This window comes from Aricia agestis, chromosome 10 (genome assembly GCF_905147365.1).
Source record: "Aricia agestis chromosome 10, ilAriAges1.1, whole genome shotgun sequence".
Classification (NCBI taxonomy): Eukaryota; Metazoa; Arthropoda; class Insecta; order Lepidoptera; family Lycaenidae; genus Aricia; species Aricia agestis.
Genome location: NC_056415.1, coordinates 2293853 through 2311522, shown reverse-complemented (window position 1 = coordinate 2311522; position 17670 = coordinate 2293853). Strand labels below are relative to the sequence as shown.

Here is a 17670-nt window from a genome sequence, read left to right as displayed (position 1 = left end):
CTAAACGGAGATCTTCGTCCCACCTAGTTGGAGGTCGACCTACACCCCGATTTCCCAGCCTTGGTCTCCATTCCAGAGTAAGTTACTCCAGCGATTTAAGACTACACTGACAAGAAAGTACGGAAGAAGGAAGAAGAAGATCGGTCATCCCAAACAAGTTTTGTGTTTTTGTAGGATCTCTAGAAGAGCTGATAACCTGTCTTATATTCCTAACTTTATTCATGAATCCTAAGATCTTGCAGAGACCTAGGATCGGAAGCTTGGCTCTACATAAATTGCAACTTTATTGCAGTTCCTTCACTAATAAGTTATATAGGTATATACATCTTGACATCACTTTATATGATTTTTAAGTCGGATTCATTACAGGAGTTAGATATACCGAATACAAAGCTTAATCAGTAACACAGTTTATGGTTCTTATTAAGATTTCTTATAATATATTTGGATTCTTCTATATTTTTTTCATGTTATAACAACTAATATTATAATATGTAAGGTCGCCAGTCTAGGTAATCGTTTGTTAAAACACTTGTAGTAGGTATATTGCATAATAATTACTCTAATGTGTTTTCTTAGGTAATCAACAAACATACTTTATTGACATCGCTGCAAAGGATGCGTAAAAAGTATGACGACGAATTACTAGAACCTTCAAACTCGGTACGTATCGCATTTTATTAAAATCTTAAGAAGAATCTTGAAAAATGGATCCATATGAGATTTTTTTCGTCATAATATGTTTTTTTTTTTTTCTCTTATATTTTCTTTAGATATTTTATTTTCTTTACATGTTACAAAACAATGTTTTATCTATGCAAAAGGTTTTAGGTTATTTGATAGAAATGTTTAAATCACAAGTAACTACTGTACGGTGTACCGTTTTAGTTTTCTCCTATCTAAATGGCAGTCTATCTGTATAATGTGCAAAATAAGGAAGTAGCGAATATAGCCAAATACGAAAATGGACTCTTACAATCTCGTTTGGGTACCTATAGATTTGCCACACCTACATCACTTTAAGGCCCAGTGGTCCCCAACCTTTTTTTTCATGCCACAAACATGTTTTGGTCTTGGTGTCGCGGGCCGCAACAAAAATTTTTTCATTCTTCAAAAACTTCACGTAGACTACGTTATTTTGCCGGTGGGCATGAATTTCAAAATTGTTTAACATCACGCGGGCCACATGCGGCCCGCTGGGACTTCATTTGTGGCCGCGGGTTGGGGATAGCGGCTTTAAGCCTAATTAACGCCAGAAGAGCTCGCAAGTCAATCAATAGTACTTATCCAGGTTTATAGCGCATTAGTAGATCGCGATGTCGTAACCCGCAGTGTAAATAAAACGTGTTTATTTTGGACGATTACAAAATCCCAGCGTTCTTTATAGGTACGTAAATATCAGAAAGCCCGCTGACAAACTCACCCATCACGCCAAGGTCGCAGCCAAACGAAAACATCTAAATACTATTTCCGACCCAAAAATACACCGAGACGATTCGTTTCCCCAAATTTATGGGCCTCAAGCAGAACTGCCAAAAGCTAAAATGGTTTATTGTAAACAATAGTCTGTAATCGCGAGACCAGCGATTGTAACATTATATCGAGTTTTTATTGTCGGCTCGGTGCAGGGAATACGTAAGTCGGAGATAAATGTACGTGCGGCGTCTCGGAGTTGGCAAAGAGCGCGCGGGCCGTGTGCAAGCTGCCCGATCCGCCCGACTGGAGTGACAAAACTAAATTTGATACGACCGAACTTCGGCTATGTAATACTTCGGACGGTTCCCATTTTTACCGACCCAAAATGATGGAAATTCTCTGGATGCGAAATCAAAATATCATACGCAATTAAGCGAATCATCGACGATTAAGGAGATCCCAGAAGATCTGGCACGTTGTAAACTTTCTAATTAAGATTATAATAGCAAGAAGCATTGCACGTTGTCTTGTTTTAGATGTACACTATATATTAGTGTCAGTAAACGTCTGCCAAAGACGATAACGTTGGTAATTAATAGACGCAGATGATTATGTATTTTCAGATGCAGACGGATTCTCTGTTAGTGGATCTCTTTGAAGAATCTGCATTCTGCATTGATGTACATCTAGGGGTATCGCATTTGTACACAAAATATATCCATCATCTACACCTATATTCAGATTTACATTCCTTTACAGTTGAAGAGTCAACTTGTAGTTTTGAATGCGACTAGATACATCAAAGAGCGACTTGATTCCTTGACAGTTGAAGTGGCTACTTCACTTTTACCCATGCATGTGACAACCCTATGATGAAAGTCCTGACAATCCTATTGATCAAAGACATACCTTGGAGTCGATGCCGATGGTCTTGTTGCATTCCTCGCAGCCGTTGGCGAAGACGGTCTCGTAGCACTTGATGCAGTAGGGGTGCTCATCCCGCAGCACGTAGCGCTGCCCGGTGAGCGACTCGTCGCACTGCCAGCAGCAGAAGTGGCCGCTGTGCCAGTCCTTGTTCATCGCCTTGGTGTATTCGCCACTGAAAATGAGCTGCAAAGAAAAGCAAATGTTGTAGCAACGAAAGAACAATAAGTCATGGTAAAGGAGTCAACGGGTGCAGACTATAGCTCACTGTCTAAGTTTTGATAAGTTGGTGTAAGGTGTACTAAATCTATGCTTATGTACTGATAATCTACTTCTACGATCTCATTTATTTGGGTAAATAAATAACGAGTCCGACGCGTATACAAATTAGTTTCGCAAGTTTCAGTTTCGATTTCATGTTTTCGTGACAGCGTTCTATATTTAACCGTGGATCATAATATCGAAGAATTTTGCAACACTCGAGTACGAAAGTGGGTAAACGATACCTTAAATTAGTTCGGGTATGCGAGGGTGGCCAACTTCTAATCAACGCTAGGGCTACACTATTTCACTCATGCACGGAACACAGGCACTGTCCACTCGGCCACCGCTCCACATACCCATCGTCGTTGGCGTTGGTGGTGCTGGTCTGCTCGATCTCGGTGATGTTGACCTCGCCATCCTTGGACTCGCGGCGCTTGGAGGTCTTCTTGACCTTCCTGGTCTTCCTCTCGGTGGTGGTGTACTGGACCTGAACGTCGACGTCGGCCATGGCGGATAGAGGGTTGGAGATATCACCGATCGCGGTCGCGACCCGAATTCGAATGGCGATGCCCGAATCGCAGGAATTATTCCAGAATGTTTAGCGAACGTCGGTGGAGGAGGGAGGATGGATTTAATTTTGGACGAGTGACGGAGGGCAGGTGCGCGGGCGGCGCTGCGCGTTCCCTCCGCAGTCCGCACTCTACACGCCGGGATCCGATACTCCGATATTCGGGGCGAAAGGATTTATTGGCGGTCCCCCTTGACCGATATTGCGGCCGATACTGATTAATTTGTAGTCAATAATCGTCCTAATTCCGTCCAATGTCTAATCTCTCAGCGCGCCGACCTCCCCGTCGCTAGTTGGCTCCGATCGTGTTTTTAACATCGTTATAAATTTTGCGGGATAAACAAATACTGCGAAGTATTATGTTCCAAATAAACAGCAGTAAAGTTCGGCTCAGACGCGTTACAAGTGGACGTCTGTCGATTTATGCTTAGTAGTAGATATTCTAGTTATTGAATCTCATAAATAATTTTCAGCACAAGTGTATCGAAAGTAAACCATATTGATATTCTGCTTGTATTTAGAACATTATTTGAGTAGCTATTGCTACTTAAAATATATCTCGTTTCAATTTTGTAACCTATATTATTATTACAGGTATAACAGAAATATTTCATGTTTTTGTTATTTTGGACTATCATTGACTCTACCACAATTTTCTGAATTCTACTTTAGACGTTTAAATGTGTTTAAGTAATGCTTTAGCAGTTTGTAGGGTTTCCATTCCATCTCGACATTATCTTACCTCTTGCATAGCACTATATTTTACATCCTTATCATTTTCGAAAAATTACTATATCAGCGTATCATACTTATTACATTTAGCAAAAAATTGCAACAAATTGGGCAAACATTTTGCCAGTCTGCGCGAGGAGCATGTGCGGGATGTACTTCCTGCATGTTGTAATGTGGTCCACGTGTGTCGGAACAGCCTTCAATACGTCTAGACGACAAGGTCTTGGTCATTCATTCATTGCTTTATTTTTACTTGCAATACGTTTCAAACCTTCAGGTGTTGCCAGTGTGTTGATAAAATCTCTCAATATTAATTCATTGTTGTTCCAATAATGTGCGTAAAACAGATTTTGCAATTCCAGCTGCTTTGATAATCAAAAACAAATTGATAGTAAACATTTTGACAACATACTCTAGTGATAGAAACATTGAATGGATATAAAATAAAATATACTTAAGTTGAAATGAATGAAGCCCACGCTGAAGTGATATTTATTGTTATGTTCCACGCTACAAGTATGAGCTAGTAAACTACTTAATGCTCTATTTTCATAACATAACATAGTATGCCAAGATTGTAATATGAAAAACAAAACATACTAGGTACCAGCTTTTTTTAAGTAGAGCTAATCTACGGTTAAAAAATTTGTTCCAAAATGTCTAATCACATATTTTATTTAAATTAAGTACATAAGTATTAATATTGTTAGAGACAAAGGACATCTTAAAATCGTCTGAACTATTTTTAGTACTCTTTAGTTTGAAAAGTAATGATATTTAATCCTATGATTCCTGATTCATATTATATTAACTAGATGTTCCACGCGGCTTCGCCCGCGTAATTTAGGAATTTCACGGAAACCGGACATTTTTCCGCAAAAAATAGCCTATGTCATATAACATAAAAATTGCTCCAGGTGTTCTCAATATAATAAGCAATTTCATATAAATTTCCCCGCTTTTTCCACATTTTCCTCTGTTTCTTCGCTCCAATTGATCTTAGCTTAATATTATAATAGCCCATATGGGCTATCTAACACTGAAAGAATTTTTCAAAACGGACCAGTAGTTTCTGATTAGCGCGTTCAAACAAACAAATTCTTCAGCTTTATAATATTATAAATAATAGTATAGATTTTCGACATAATTAAATTTTAATCTTCTACGCCCGGTCTCTGAGGTTTATGACAGAAGTTTATTATCTGTTCGCTAGCGGCTTTTGACTGGTTGACGTCAGACGCTATTGAAAAGATAAACTTCTGTCAAAGGACCTCAGAAACTAGGTAGCACAGAATGTCGATCTCGCTTTAAAATTTAAGTAATGATCAGCTCTAACTACCGCACTCAGAGACGAATATTAAATTAAGTAAGTACGTACTTAAGGAAATTTTGACAGATATACTGTATATAGCGCTTGTATCAGAATCTTCATCTTATAACAATTAAGTAATTAATAATCATCTCTAAGAGCGGTAGTAAAGCTACTAAAATAGCTATCAAAAGCTCTATATGTATGTATTGACTTTCGCTGGAAAACCATTCGGTTTAATTTTAGAAATGACGGTCAGGAATAGACAAGAAATGAAATATCAAGCTATTTTCATGTCAGCATCATCCAATCGTTTCGTAGAAAATAATTATGTTGTAGAATAAAATATTACTAATGTAATTAGTAGATACTGTATTTTAACTACGATAATTAAGTGGTGTAGATGATGTTTTGTTTGAATTTTAAGTAATTAATAAAACAGTTCATCTATATCATGGCCTAAGGGTTACAAAATTGAGATAAGAAAAAAATGATTATGACATAAAAATTTATTTGCATACACAAAAATAAAAAAAATCTGGCATCTCTTCAAAATGCTTCAATAAAATAATGTACTTTGTTTTTAATCCTCTTCTCCGCAACTACGGATATTCGGTTTTCAGTATTTTGTTTTTGATCAACCATATTGATTTTCTTGGGGCCTAAATGTGAAAATTTTGATCAATGTTTAATCCAAATAGCATGTACGTGTTTGTGTGTGTACCTTATTCTCAAACTGAAAATAAAAAAAATATCATAATATCCATACTTTCTAATCCATACTTAATATCATAAATGCGAAATGGTGTCTGTCTGTCTGTTACCCCTTCACGCCCAAACCGCTAAACCGATATTGCTGAAATTTGGTATGAACACTTTATCGGAATGTACGGTTCCCGCGCGACAAACGAGTTTTGGTGCAACGGAGTTCTATTGTTTTTTTTAACCATCATACCAAATTTTAAATATGTAGTTTAAGAGAGTACCACCCGGTATCATTCAGTTGTTAGCTATTCTGTATCTTTTAAAATATGATAAAATCAAAAGTCAAAAGTCTACTGTCTAGACAAGACTTCTCGTAACTTTAATATTTCTTTGTAAACTTTAGCAATGCTGGTGCATTCTTGATTCTCTTGTTTAAAGGCGAAGTGTATGTTGGTTATTTCAAAACTGCTGAATGGATTTATTAATCAGCATACTAGCAGTATATGCGCTGGATTAACCCATGGTCTCCTGTTTATACAAAAAAAAGTACCCCCCTCCCCCAGTGTTCCTATGGGATTGTAAAGCTAGTTGACTTCAAATCTAAAATATTATGCAACATATTACAATGTTTCGTTTGTCGTAATAATAAATGGGTCGAGGTTCCGTATACTTTAGGATAAATTGTAAAGTATTAATTGTTTATACTATTCTGAGACCTTGGTACTTGCACAAATCAAGGTTAAAATTGGCCCCGAATTAAAAAATAAACAAATTTCTTTCATGTTCAAGAAAGAGATTTATGGATGTAGACATAATCTGACCCTCAATTTTTACCTAGTTCTGTGCAAGAAAGCCTAAATCTAGGTGGTCCTCTGTTTATGAATTAAGCTCTTCCGTAAGTGATTACAGATCTAGATAGCAATAGCAGGCGGTCCCAAACCTTTGTTCAAATATAATTTCAATATTTTCAAAATCTATATATTTTCTCATTTGGATTGATGATGATGGTAATGACGTTAAACTCTGACGTCACTATTTTTAACTGCAATTCTATTTTATGATTAGGTATTCGTTTGCCTGGCAGTCAATTATAGTTTGAGCAGAAATATGCCAAAAACTCTTTCAACAAACTAGGTAAGAAACACTGGCCGTGCTAAATGTCATTCACTGTAGCAGGTCTTTTGTAAAATTCTTGGCAAGGCATCAAACCCTGCTATAGCACTAACAAATACACATTTGCAAGAACACTTTTATTTTCAATCAAAGAGCGCAAGATTTAAGCTGGAGTTATAAATAGTGACAAGGTGTCCATGGTCCTATATAGCGCACAGTTTTGTGCTGACACTTTTGTGCATAGTATTTTGATTCGATTTGTGCGTAAAAAGCCTAAGATTGTTCGAAGAAATAATTTGGAAAAGGAAAACCAAACCACGCTTTCAATTACATTCCCGTCAGCAAGGGAGGGTCGTAACTAAGGGACAACAAAACACAAGGAGGATATCAATACTTTAATACATCAGTCATGCTCGTCGGAAGCGAACGGTGCGTCGTGCGCGTTAGAAAGCCACTAATCTTCGATATTAGCCCAGAAATCAACGTTGTCCTCGTCCTCGTTTACCTCTGACTGGTCATTGTTCTCGACGCTCTCCTCGAAGGAGGGCAACTTGGGCGGCTCCCGGTCTCCTACCCGGCTATCGTCGTCCCGCGCGTCGTCCCTATCCTTAGACTTTTCCCTGGACCGACTTCTGGAATAAGAACGGCGGGATAAGTCGGGCGTGCTGCCGGAGACGGGTTGCGAGCCGAGCTCGGCTTCCTCGAGCGACGTGAACATCTTAAGCTCCTCCTCGCGAGACTCTCGAGACGAGGTCGAGGACGAGCGCCGCTTCCGAAACGACCTGCGCCGCCCGCTCGGGTCGCTTCGTTGCAGCGGCCTGAACTTTATCCCGTCAAGAGATCTTAAACAAATTCAGAAATGATTATTTTACAAGCGAGCGATGTCCATGCGATGGCGGTGCGCGTGAGGTCGAAGCTACGTCACTACTGAGCGATGGGGTGGTGGTGAGCCGACGGAAGATATTAACCTTAAATATTCCTCACTGTATGTTACGTTCTCTCGTTTGTCCTCGTCGTACGATTGGAACTGTATCTCCGGGAGAGTCATGGTCGGGCTCTCGGGCGTATACTGGTACGTCGTCCGGGCCGGGGACTGCCCGTAGTCTCGCTCGACCGAGGAGGCCGGAGTTACACTTTTGGGGGTGTACTGCCACGTCATCCTGGCTGGGGACTCCCCGTGTCCTCTCTCGACCGAGCGGGTCGGGGTGGCACTCCTCGATTTATTCTTCGAGCCGACGCTGAAGGACTCCGCCGTGTCCGATATGATCGTTTTCGTCCTGTTGAGGGGGTATCTGTTCGATCCGTAGTCGCCATTCTCCTGGGGGGCGTCGTCGACCGAATACTGGCCGAAGCTCGAGATCTTGGTGGAGAACAGCAGGGCGGTAGAGTTGGACGGCGTGCCGTGGAACTTGATGGCGCCGGCGCGCAGCCTGCCGTCGGCGTCCTCGGTCCAGGCGACGTAGCCCTGGCCGGAGTCGGCGGTCCAGTCGGGCAGCGCGGGCGGGTTGGCGGTCTGGCGCTGCAGCCGCGTGTAATACTCGACCAGCTCGTCGAAGTTGGCGTCGGAGGCGGGCACCACGCCGCTCAGGATGTGTCTCATGCACTCCGCCGCCTCCTTCAGCCCGACGTACGACACGAACACCGACAGCAGTATCCCCATTCTGCGGCAGGGAGTGGACGGGGAGGGAAGCGGTGTGACGCCGGGGCGCGATATGAACAACTGAAATTAAAATGTCCCACTTGCCAATGTGGGTGGCCAATTTTAGAATCGAATTTGGCTTACAAGCCAGTAATTATAACTCTAGGTATCGCTTAATCCCGATCCAAGGCGACGTCTCGGTCGAGACAATAAAAGATTAACTACCTGATTGATTTCGGCCGTTCATGGTTTACCAGAACGACGTGATGTTTACTCGCAGTTTGTAGTTTGTATTTGATGGATGGATGGATGATATTATGGTTTGTATGCGATGCCCTAAATACAACATCCCTGTCTTTTGAGAGTTGTTGCTCAATCTACATATTGTGTGGTAAAATCAATTGAGGACTTTCTGGCTATACATAAAAAAAATAGTCGTGCTGGAAGCAAATTATGCCATTGTGGCGGTACCCACAATTAGCGCCACATTCTTGCATCGCGCTACCGAAGTTTTCTAAGTGTGTCGGGAACTCGGGATATACGTATACGACAGCTGAAATCAATCACGTGGGCTTCGACTTTCCGAGCATACCACGTCGCTCGATCGGAAGATACGCATACCACCACCACGCATTTTCCCATATCATCTTATGTATTACATAGATTCATTATTATTTATTATTAATCCCTCAATTATGGAAAAACCAGACACAATAGCTTATCTACCCATTTAAAGAATCGTATTTGAGATTATACTTCTTCCATATTCTATCTTAACTAAACTGTTTAACAGTAAACCATGGCTCACCCAAATGATAGATGGACATCTGTCCAGAAGATAACATTTACCATTGAAAAGCGATATTTATCGAGGATCATTAAGAAAGTACAACTTACAAGCAGCAATGTCGAACAACCGGCAACCGGCAAGGATATTTATCGGAATCTTGACATTGGGATGGAAATAGTGAGGCCAGATTCTCCGGACACGTTACATAATACTTAACAGTCATCGACCTCGGCCCACGGGACGAAAGCAGGATAAAACTTTTTAATACCGGAGACAGTGCCAAAAATTAAATGTCCCGAATAATGTTTATTATTTTGTTAAATCTTTATATTACATCGTAGTTAATATGAATTTTATGAGTATTTATCATTTTTGCTACCTAATAAAAAACATTAAATAACGGGTACGTACACTATTTTTTAGTCTTTGTTAAACGAGTTTACCAATGCACCAGGCAGATACATTAAAATGCTTATGATAATCTATATCTATATATGTATTTAAAAATGGATTTTCAATTGTGTTGGTAACGCTAATATAACTCGATAACGGCTGAACCAATTTGACTAATGTTGGTCTTAAAACAATCCTGGAAGTACAGGGGAGGTTTTTAAGTGACACGAAGTTCACTGGGACAGCTAGTAACTTATAAATAAGGAGAAGATAACAAATAATAATAGTGATAACTGATAACGCAAGGCAGAAAATAGTATTTTAACGCATAGTTAAACTGTTTTGATTAGTTAATTAATTACAATATTTATCTACAAATTAAAATTAAGAATTTGTATATTCATTTGTTCTTTGAATAATCATTATTTTAGAGTTATACTGAACAAATCGTATATCAAAGTACAAGTATAATTTATAAGAACGTCAGAATTCGTGCCAAGATTATTATACTGTCTTTTCGGCATTTACGAAATTATTTTTACTAAAGTTCTGTTGCTAAGAGTTTATACTACTACAGCTTAGCATAGATAATACAGCTACAAACTACATAATAATTAATCTTAGGTCCATACAATTAAAACCCCCTATAAATAAAAATGTCCTCTAAATTTAAACTATAGGTCTACCAGAATCTGATGGCAAAAAGTTAGAAAATAGATTGACTCTTCACTCTAGCATGCCGGGGCAATTGGAATAAAATATGTTGATCCTTTTTTTTCTTATAGCGGCTTATTCTGTGTGTTAAGCATGCAAATATAAAAATTTATCCAATGATCAAGGATATTTTTTGAAAATCTGCCATCAAAATTTACCATCAGATTCTGGTAGACCCATAAAAGTGAACATGAGAAAGAATTACAGGTGTTATAATCCGTCCTTGTCTGTCTTTTCTATCGTAGATATTATTGTGTAATAATTTTCGATCAAAATATTATATTTCTGTAATAATTGACAATGTACGGTAACAGGCAACAGCCAAAACGTCTCTTGAGAGCAGTCTTTTTGAACTGAATATTCCACAATACGAAGTACGAATTATAGTAATTCTTCCAACAACTCAAAACCCTAGAAAACAAGACAGACGTGAATTTAAGAAATACATATATTTTTTAACGTAGACGTCAATCAAACTCAACAAATGTTTCGATTCTGAACGTCCATTAAGACGTTACGAAGATAAAAAGTGTTTTAGCACAATCGGTCTAATTACAGAGCTGTGACGTCAGCGGCCTGTGGATCGGATTGCCAGATTCCAGACTGGCCTAAAACCGGCTGTACATATTGGGCCAATACGTTGGGCCAACGTGTAGAGTACGGAATGTCGACCCCAACTTAAGGGCAAGTAGGCTTCTCTACGTTGCATTGGCACAATGCGCTGGCTTCATGCGTTGGCCAAATGTGTACAGCGGGCTTTTTTATTTATATATTCTAATAAAATTATTTAATTAAAAAAATATATTATGTGCAAATTGGCGGTCTTAGCGCTACGAGAAGTTTTTCGGGTTAAGGCGCTCCCCCTACGGAGATGCCGTAATTTACCGTATATTTAAAGCCTTACAAACTCATAATTTGAAAATTACAAAGTTATAATAAAAAAACCGGCCAAGTGCGAGTTGGACTCGCTCATGAAGGGTTCCGCAGCAGCAATAAGTTTTATTTTTATAAAATTAAAAGTTTTTGATTTATTTTTATATTTCAGTTATTTTAATGAAAGTTAAATTAAGGTTTACCATTTATGACGTATAAAAAAACTACTTGCTAGATCTCGTAGTTTTACAGTAATGTACATCATATATTTTTTAGACTAATCTTGCCCCTACTTTAGAAGTAAGAGGGGGGACACTTTAGAAGAGTCTCTCTCGCAAACAATTCAGGTTAAAAAATGATATTACAAACCCTAATAAAATTTTTGAAGACCTATCCATTATAAACTATAGACGGTCAAAAATATTGCACAATAAAGTTGATCTTCTAGGGACCCGCTAAGACCAGCCATACTTAAAACTTTTATATTGTTTAAATTGACTCCGATTATTCAAATCAAAAGCTTGCTTACGTACGTGATTTGAAAAGTAATTTACTGATCTAGAAAACTACTGATCTAATAACATCTAGACACTTTAGCGGTGGGTGGAAGGAAATTAGTTATAACCAAAATATCGCATGATCGCACTTCAACAATACTCATTTTAAATAAAAAAGGAAAGCGTCATTATCTATTTCTGTTGTTCCTACGCACGTTGTTTACGTCGTGACGTAGTAAGAGGGCGTCCACAAATTACGTGAGGTGTTTAAGGGGGGGAGGGGGTCGAGTCAAATCTCATCTAATCTTACGTTGGAGAGAGCGGGGGTCTCGGCACACATCTTTTTTTCTCATTGTTAAAATGTTTTTATTTTAGTCCATTTCATCCAGATTTTACGTATGCTTAAGATTTAAGTGTGAGCGTAATTTTAATACTAAAGAAAATTATTTCATTCAAACTTTGACGTTAAGTGTATCTACTGACTGTCAAACAATCCAACGCGTTTACATAAGTAACCCACATTCTTGAAAATCTCACGTGAGATTCCCCAATCTCAACCCCATCCCCCGATGGGGAAGGGGTTGAATAAAATCTCACGAAATCTCACAAGGGGGGTCAGAAAAAAAAAAAACACCTTACGTAATTTGTGGACGCCCCCTAAGGATAAACTCACGAATGGAACTAATAGGATAACGCCTATTATATCATTTATTAGACAATAATATTAGATAAGGGTCACATATTGTATATATGAATAGCTTGTCCGGAAGTTTTGGTGTTGTTGTTGTAAAGCATAAGCAACAAAACTTGTGGATCGTAAGACAGGTCGCATGAAAATACGTACATAGACATATTAAAGCTACCTTAAAGCTCTCACAGAAAACCGGCGTGAAACAGCGCTTGCGCTGTGTTTCGCCGAGTGAGTGAGTTTACCGGAGGCCCGATCCCCTACCCTATTCCCTTCCCTACCCTCCTCTATTCTCTTCCCATCCCTACCCTCCCCTATTACCCTATTCCCTCTTAAAAGGCCGGCAACGCACCTGCATCCCTTCTGATGCTGCGAGTGTCCATGGGCGACGGAAGTTGCTTTCCATCAGGTGACCCGTTTGCTCGTTTGCCTCCTTATCTTATATATAAAATGGATTTTCAAATGTGTTAGTCGCGCTAAAACTCGAAAACGGCTGAACGGGTTGGGCTGATTGTAGTCTTAAAATATTCGTAGAAGTCCAGGGAAGGTTTTAAAGTGTCACGAAGTTCACCGGGACAGCTAGTTTCATATAAAAAAAAGTGATAACCGTATGGGTCATCACTTTATATCCCCGAATCCTTAAATCTGTATCAGTATATCTTGAACAGAATATACCAAGATCAATGCGCATTATCAGAATAAAAGATCATAAAGAGCTTTCGAAACTCGAAAAAAAATAATGTATCATAGCTTTTTTAACATTCTAGGACATCAATTCCCACATTCCTTTATTTCCACTTAGCAACAAAGTTCACTCAACGGTCACCTAAGCATCCGCCCTTGACTTTGCCAGTGAAAGCTCTGGGCGGGCGGCGCCGGGCGGGGCGGGCGGGCGGTAACCGGACACCGCGTGACGTCACCGCGCCGTGCGCACGCGCCGGTGACCCCGTTCATATAATGACCTTGAGGTCATTTTATATTGGATTTAATTTATGTGTGTACTTTGTGTTGCTTGAATAGAATTTAATATATATTAAAACTAGCTGTCCCGGCATACGTTGCTTTGCCGTAATATCGCCCATATTATTTTATTGAAGTGACTAAATAAGTATGTCACCATGGCCATGGCAACGTCGATCGCTATCCCGTCATATCCCGTCGCACAATGGTCGCCGTCAGTCTCGAGTTGTAATAATTTACTATTTTTTATTCAAAGAATGCACTTATCAATATAAAAAGTACCCACTAGCCGATTCCCAGACCCACTGAATATGCATATAAAGTTTGGTTAAAATCAGTAAAGCCGTTTCGGAGGAGTACGCGGCCTAACATTGTGACACGAAAATGTTATATATATGATGTAATGGACAAATAAAATATCATAACAATAATATTATTATAATATTCTGTCGTAACTCGTAGTCGTAGATCTACAGACATCGCGTTTCGGAGCTTTCTATAAAATACATTCGCATATTATTTAGTAAGTACTACTTATAATTAAGTATTGCGTGCTGAATGCTTTTTCCCTATAAACGCTATCCTTGGAAATCGTCCTTTACCATAAATTATTATTTATCTCCATGCGAAAGTTCATCTACATCGATTAGCAGTTAAAGCGTAAGATGTAAGTGCGGTAACAGACATACATTCCGACCGACTGTCGGACCGGAATGTCACACTATTGTCGTTTGGTTTGGGAATATGGATTACGAGTTCGTCTTTATAAGATTAATGGATGACACACGCAACTCCGTTGCGCCTAAATTCGTTTTAACGCGGGAACCGTACACACTCCGGAATGAAAAGTATCCTGTGTTCTTTTTCTGGGATTCAAAGTATCTCCATACCAAATTTCAGAAAAATCGGTTCATGGTTTGGGAGTAAAGACGTAACAGATAAACAGCCCGACAGACACACTTTCGCATTTATAATATTAGTATGGATTATGATTTACTATGATCATTGATCATACAGACTGACCGAGTCCTCAGGTGGCTAAAGTAGCTTTCTATTAGATACCGTGTGCAATTTTGCCCTCTATTTTTAGGGTTCCGTACCCAAAGGGTGAAAACGGGACCCTATTCATGAGACTTCGATGTCTGTCTGTCCGTCTGTCTGTCTCCAGGCTGTATTTCAAGAACCGCTATAGCTAGAGTTCTGAAATTTTCACAGATTGTGTATATCTGTTGCCGCTATAACAACAAATACTAAAATCAAAATAAAATTAATATTTAAAGGGGGCTCCCATACAACAAACGTGATTTTTTTGTTCGATATCAATAATAGCAACAGGTAGGCACTTGATATTTTCACAAAGCCCTTAATTATATGTCTACTTTAATATTTAAGAATAATATTAATATAAAATAAAAAATTAAGGGCCGCCATACAAAAACACAATTTTTCGCCTATTTTTCCTTTATAACGGTACAGAACCCTTCGTGCGCGAGTCCGACTCGCACTTGGCCGATTATTCTATAAAAAAACTGCAACATTTTGCTAATTCAATTATGATGAAACTTTGATCTGTTTTCAGTAACGACCTATTTACGTCGGGAATAAGGTCAATTGCATAACAGCTTTCTTATCGCGAGATGAAAATTCAGGTCGATTGTTTAATTAAATATTATTTGAGAAAATAAAGTTAAAAACATATCATTACAATAATTCAATTACATGTTTATGTCTATGTTTATAATATTATTTCATCTTTAAAGTTTTTAAAAACTTAAAACAACGCGGATTTGGACTTTTGGATTTGAAAGGCTTATGGTAGTACTTTTTATCGAGCGAAATCCACTGTTTTTGTGGGATCTTATTTTGCGCGTACCTAGTCGCGGGGAAAAACTAGTTTAGTTTAACCGCAGTTTTTCTTGAGGTTTTCTTTTTATTGGTGGTTTTAATAGAATCTAACCACAAAAGTTTGTATAAGTGTGTTTGACGTGTTCAAAACCCTATTACTGAAAAATATTTTCTCATCTTCCAGTTTTATGGACCACTTTCAAGAAAAGCTCACGCCAAATGGAAATCGTTGATACAGCGCCATCTTTGTTTGATAAAAGGAACTTCTTTTATAACATGATATATGATCTATAACATGATAATAATATTATGATATCATGTAGAATTAATTATTTTAACTGCATTCTAATAAATAACTCATCCACAACTTATAACTGTTATTATTACAACACATTAACTTAAAATTTAGAACTATTAATTTGCAAAGTCCAGATAATTGAAAATGTACTCTTTTATTTTTAGCTTTTTTGAAAATTCTACTAGAAAAATAAAAACTAATGGAGCCAAACTTAATGGGCTATATTTAAGTAAGATATAAAATCAACAGGCTATACATTACTAAACTTTACGATCTATAAAACCATAGTAGAGTAGGTATTTTGTAAATGAGTTACAAATATAGGAGTATTTTGTCTCCAGTTAGGAACTTCCATTTATAACTGTTGGCTGCGAGCCAAGTGCGGTTTAGCCATCAGAGTAACACCCTGTATTATGTTTGGCTTGAGGAATGAGCGAACATACTGCCGGAATGTTCGTGTTTACACCACAATTAACTAACGAAAAACAATAATTTCTATATAAAAGCGATTAGTCATTAGACGATATTGTGTTATTTGGGGTTAGCGATATAGCGATGCAGATGTGACGATTATTTAAATACAACACAGACGAGGCCTCGACAAGTGCTTCCATGGAGTTTACTGAATGAAGACCCTAGTTAATTTCTGCGTGTTATACCCACAAGCTTGTTAATAAATTTTAAGACCTTATAAAGGGGGCAGTGTGTTATGTGCAGATATTCTGACTAGGTTTTAGTGTCTAGGACACCAGACAAACGCTTTAATACTTCGATCGCAGATTCCAGGAAATGCTTTTGTATTCTATTGTTGTCGCCATCACCGGTGCTCTTATGGGGCTTAAAAAATTAAGGGTGGGTTGCACCAGATGCGTGGTTAAAGTTAAGGTTAAAGTTATGGTTATAGTTAAGGCTAAATTTAGCTCTAATTTTAACTTTAACCTTAACTTTGACCGGAGAAATTGACAGATTCCTGTTGCGTTTATTTTTTTATTCAAGCTGCAGGTAACGGGATTGAGAGTATAAATAATTTCATTATCCGTAAAAATCGACAGGAAAAATATTTCTTATTTTCACGAAAAAATGTCGATTTAAGTAGGTATGAGCGGTTATGGTTAAAGTTAAATATGGCGTCCTTAACCAGAGATTTGACATTTCGCACTGTAGTTATAGTTAAAGTTAGTTGGTGCAACCCACCCTAAGTTAATTATATTATGTCTGACATACTGTACTAGTGTTAAAGTGACTAGTCAATTCTGCAAGGGCAAAGCATCTCTCCTTAAAAGTATAATAATTATTATGATCTTCTATGATCCCAATTCCCTATACAGCAAAATATCCATTAAAATCTGTGAAGTACAATAAAATTTCTCTATCCTCAATTCCAAAGATCAAGTTTACTGAAGGGGTGTGAGCAATATCGTCAACATGTTATTATACGGAAGTGTGTGCGACCTTTATATAAAGGTTGGGCAACATTTGGCCCTACCGCGAGCGATTGATTGAAGGTGGCAACAGGCTTGCCAAAATGTATTGATGCAAGTTCAGGGGCAATTAGTAATGACTCATTGATGATTAACACAACAATCATCATGATTTTCTTAGAACTTCTTGTATTTACTGTAACTATAGTAGTATAGGCGATGCCAATGCAAATAGTTATTTCATATTGAGAACTTTCGTACTTTCTAGAAACTTTTTCTATGACTGCAGCATTACTCGTAATTTTAAAAAATCTGCCGTTCTATGCAAAAGTACTTAAAAATATTTTGCTTTTTCGCTTGAACAGAAAACATAACATATTTATTATGTGCAATTAGTTTAAGCTTTTCACGGATTTTTAAATTGGTATTTAACCGCGGGTTCTCCTATGAACATCTTCATCATCATCCACAGTAATATAATCCTCTAAAGACCACATGTAATGATTCTGAGTAGGTATTAG

At 38.2% G+C, this 17670-nt stretch overlaps 1 protein-coding gene across 9 annotated transcripts in view; it reads right to left on the bottom strand.

The window, feature by feature from the left end:
• Nucleotides 1-17670, bottom strand: part of LOC121731023 (four and a half LIM domains protein 2) — a 170976-nt gene that overhangs the window by 29719 nt on the left and 123587 nt on the right. For 5 of the 9 annotated variants that reach the window (XM_042120323.1, XM_042120319.1, XM_042120322.1 and 2 more), the window contains one exon: nt 2326-2526. In XM_042120323.1, coding sequence (XP_041976257.1) covers nt 2326-2526 — 201 coding nt within the window. Of the gene's footprint in view, nt 1-2325; nt 2527-2846; nt 2940-2960; nt 3220-7536; nt 7874-7999; nt 8762-17670 lie in introns of those variants that run through there. The other 4 variants (XM_042120320.1, XM_042120321.1, XM_042120324.1 and 1 more) reach the window with 4 other exon arrangements.